The sequence below is a fragment of the Hippocampus comes genome, unplaced genomic scaffold, assembly GCF_001891065.2.
Source record: "Hippocampus comes isolate QL1 unplaced genomic scaffold, H_comes_QL1_v1.1 scaffold9, whole genome shotgun sequence".
Classification (NCBI taxonomy): Eukaryota; Metazoa; Chordata; class Actinopteri; order Syngnathiformes; family Syngnathidae; genus Hippocampus; species Hippocampus comes.
The window spans coordinates 2,058,909-2,063,332 of record NW_017805275.1 but is presented as its reverse complement, the minus strand read 5'-3'; the positions used below and the strand labels follow the sequence as shown (position 1 = coordinate 2,063,332).

The 4,424-nt window shown below is 40.4% G+C and overlaps 1 protein-coding gene across 1 annotated transcript in view; it reads left to right on the top strand.

The window, feature by feature from the left end:
- mcm7 (minichromosome maintenance complex component 7) overlaps window positions 1-3,115 on the top strand; it is a 13,013-nt gene extending 9,898 nt beyond the window's left edge. The window contains exons 14-15 of the mRNA XM_019870054.1: window positions 2,225-2,334; window positions 2,669-3,115. Of these exons, the coding sequence (XP_019725613.1) occupies window positions 2,225-2,334; window positions 2,669-2,885 (327 nt within the window). The 3' untranslated portion in view covers window positions 2,886-3,115. The remainder of the gene's footprint in view (window positions 1-2,224; window positions 2,335-2,668) is intronic.
- The last annotated feature ends 1,309 nt before the right edge of the window (window positions 3,116-4,424 follow it).

Below are 4,424 nucleotides of genomic sequence, written 5' to 3'. Positions count from 1 at the left end.
GGAGAATTGAGGAAAATTTGCATAAAATTAATCCGGATATTAGTTGACAACATTGAACGAAGACGCGTTTGAGTTCGTTGTATTGCTTTCACGAGCGTAGCCATATTGAGGCACTAACACTTGTAACAGTAAAGAGATTTTTATTTGTGTAATAACGACAGAAGACATGACGGCGTTTGACTAATGGTTTAGTAGAACGAATGGCAACTCGCAACAACAGTTGCAAGCGTCATTTTGCCTCTTGGGCTATACCATCTCAACTAGAACGTGGGGGATAGTCGCCAAACAATTTTCGTCTTTTTATAAACACACCTGCTACACCCCAGTGGAACGATTAAAAAACGCCGTGGACAAGACAGTTGTCGTAAAATATATATTTGGCCCAAAAGGGAAAAACACAGATTGGCAGAAAATTGTGCCCGTCCGACTTCGAGTGTCGTCTCGGCTAACTTAGTTTAGCTGTTGTCTTGTGTGACGTCATTTGTGTCGGCGCTGATTGGTTGAAATCAAAAGACGCGCTTGCGTACATGTTCGTGCTGAAGCACGCACAGCAGTGAGCAGCGGACTATCTTCTGCTGAGGCTCGCTTAGCTTGAGTGGCGTCGCCACAACAGTAATACCCTCTCCTCGCACTCTCATGGCCTCGCCATATCTTGGAGATTTCGAAATTTGGGCCCGAACGGAAGCCACAAAGGGTACACGTGTGAACACAAAAGGAAGATTAATCATTGAATGTCGAGTATTTTGAATAGCGTTTTGTGTAAACTAATTCATGCGTGATCGGCCAACTGCTATATATATATATATATATATATATATTATATATATAATTTTTTTTCCCCGGAATTTTTAGAAAAGTCCACTTTCATCTCTGAAAAATGAAATCAACCGCTCAAATGCAGAATGAAACACAGTTGTATAATCAGTGGGCATTAAAACAGTCCAAACATTTACTTTACTTAAGATTACTCGTGTAACATCTAGTGCTCCAAATAATTGAATACTCCGTGGGTCAATAATTTGTGCCGAACGCCTGATTTATTCTTTGAAAAGTTGAGTGTGATGTTGTCAAATAGACACAAAAAAAATTGGAATGTGCGACTTCAACAATGCCGTATTTTTCAGACCCCAAGGCGCTCAAAATCCTCAGATTTGCTCAAAAACCGACCGTGTGCCTTGTAATTACCCTGACGTTCATGTTTGCGTTCTCATTCTCCTCCACATCCAATTGCTAGCAGGCGCCTGTTTTCACTGTACCACAACTAGAATCGCTTCCTGTTTTCACGTTTTAAGAACCACGGGTAGTTTGGTCCTACTTGCTGGTTCGATCCAACTTGCGGCATAGTTCCAGTGTTATAATGTGGGACCGGGCTGGCGCGACGTCAACGACACAGCCAGCTTCCTATAACTGTCGGGGTTGATGTTGAGTGCTTTTATTTGTTAACAGCTGTTGAACGCTCAACCAACAGCATTCAGCATTAGCCAAAGTAACAACACAACCAACGGGCACCAGATTGACAAGCAATGTTCAAACATTTTTCTTCTTGCCCGCTCAAAGCAAACTCCCATGTGGTAGCACGGCAGGCAAAAGCAAGCGAGACATGAAGCTCTTCCCGGTATTTAATGTGCTCGCTGAACCTTGCATAATAGTGCTAAATCGTTCAATAAACAGTATGATTACATTAGTATGAAAATATTTTCAAATAGACCAGTTCATTGATACTGAGCTGAATCAACCGGTGTGTTCATTGGTCTGAAAATTATGGTGTAACTTTGCCTACAGTACTGTGTTAGTGGGCGTAAAATAATTATTTGATTTCTACTCGTAAAGCGGCACAAAAGGCTCCCCCGGAAGTCATTGCATAGAAAACTGCCACACGTCAAAAATAAAAAATACTGGGAGAAAAATTGAAAAACAAATCTGTTTATCCCGAGAAACCTTGGACTGTTCACGATGGCAGCACAGAACGTTCCTGGAGTGAAAGAGATTGTTTGCCGTTTAGTGTCTCTTTTTGTGAATCTGATCGGCAAATTATGACATGACAACCGATTTAGCATAAAAATGCAGAATACTTGCCGATCAGATCTGTGTGAAGTCTATGTCGCCTAAATTAGAGATCTCTCTTGACTGAGTCCCATCCAAGGTTATTGTAGTTAATGAAAACAAATGAAATCAGTAAAACTGAAGGAAAAATTATTTTTCTTCACGCCTTCTCCCCATGCAGGCTCGCCTCCGTTTGATGGACGGCGTGGAGAAGGAGGACGTCAACGAGGCTATGAGGCTGATGGAGATGTCCAAAGATTCACTGCAAACAGACAAGTCCAGCAATGCAAGGTTTGGCGCCAACGCATGCCCAACTTTTAACAAATGCAGACATCCCGCACTTACAAGTGCCCCGCAGGTCCCCTGATCTTAAAAAAAAAAAAATCTTTACGAGTTTCTTGCATACCAGTTCGAGAAAAACTGCATGTCCTGGAGGAAGTTGTAAAGTCCTTTTATGGACGAAGCAGCATGTTAAACATGTTGAATTCAATGGCTCACCCTCTGCCAGGTGCTGTATGGTAAAATTAAAGTGTCTTTTGGGCTCCAGACTGACATGTCCATAGTTGCAGGTCAAATTAAGTCCACGTTTTGATCTTAAGTCCTATTCCTTGTGATTGGCCCACAGGACTCAGCGTCCGGCAGACGTCATCTTTTCCCTGGTGCGCGAGCTGGCCACAGAGGGCGCAGCAGGCCGCGGCGCCGTGGTGCGCATGTCGGAAGCCGAGCAGCGGTGCGTGTCGCGGGGCTTCACCCCCGCCATGTTCCAGGAGGCCCTAGAGGAGTACGAGGAGCTCAACGTGTGGCAGATCAATCAGGCTCGAACCCGCATCACCTTCGTCTGAGATGGGCAGGCGACACTCACGTCGACACTTAACATTATTCCGTCAACATTCTCCATTAAAAGTCGGGCCTTTACTGTTCCCTCTTTAAAGAATTCTGCTTGTAAATACGTCAGAACTTCCAAGTCGGATCCACAGTAAAAATATTTCTGGATATTTTTACACATTGTAATGCAACGTTATTGTTCTTTTTTTGTGAGGCAAAGCTATAATAAATTTATCATTCGCTCATTGCTTTGTGTGTTGATGGCACGGTAAAAAACGCTCCTCTTGACAAAATGTCTGCTTACAGGAAACACTGCTGTGTGTGGTCTCGGCTACCAATTATATAACATTTCCGAGCCTGTTTCAAATGCCCTGCAGCACTCTCCACCAACATGACAAAAAGATACCGGTAAATGTGCTTTTTACACTCACAATGCAAACTTTCAAATCCTACATGTTTACACAAGTGGATTTTTTTTAACACACAAATTTAAACATAAGAGCTGATGTCAACACTTTGAGTTAATGTGTTACACTTTGGCCCAAATTTTGAGCCTTTTGAGGACAATTGACACAGTTCACTTGGCCGGAGCCTGGAATCGAACTCTGCACTGTGAGGAGGACGTGATAACCAGTTGACCATCGTGCCGCCCCCTAATATAATATAAACTGCTAAAAAAAAATTAAAGGGAACACAGCCAGCCCAATGTAACTCCAAGTGTTCCCTTTATTTTTATTTTTTAGCAGTATATTTATGAATTAAGGAGGGTTCAGAAACAAGTATGAGGTTTATACAAATGAAGATCCAAATACTGCGTTTGACGCATTTCAGTCAACCATAACCTCCTTATATGACAAGCATTTCCCAGTAATTAAGGTCTCTAGAAAGTACAAAGACCAAAGCAAGCCATGGATAACAAAAGGAATAGAAAATGCATGTAAAAAGAAAAACAATTTGTACAAATCGTTTCTAAAACCCAGAACCAAAGAAGCTGAAACAAAATATAAGACTTATAAAAACAAATTAGTAAACATTATAAGAACCAGCAAGAGAGACCACTTTCATGCACTATTAGAGCAAAATAAAAGCAACACTCAAGAAATATGGAAAATTTTAAATCATGTAATTAGAAATAGTTCTAAAAAAGTAGATTATCCTGAGTATTTTATGAAAGATAAAAATACCATTATTGAGGAAACTGCAGAAATAGCAAAGGAATTTAATGAGTATTTTGTGAATATCGGTAGTAATTTAGCAAAACAAATTCATGATCCAATAAATTCTTTCGAAATAGATAAATATATAGAAAAAAATTCTTCCACAATGTTTCTTACTCCCGTGACTCATCATGAAATATTAAATATTGTAAAAACATACACAAGTAAAAAGTCAACTGACTGTTTTAATATTGATATGACAAGAGTAAAACAGATTATAGAATATGTAGTGCGACCTCTTACATACATATGCAACCTGTCATTCAAAGCCGGTGTTTTTCCATCAAAAATGAAAACAGCTAAAGTCATCCCAATTTTTAAAAGTGGAGAAAGACAATT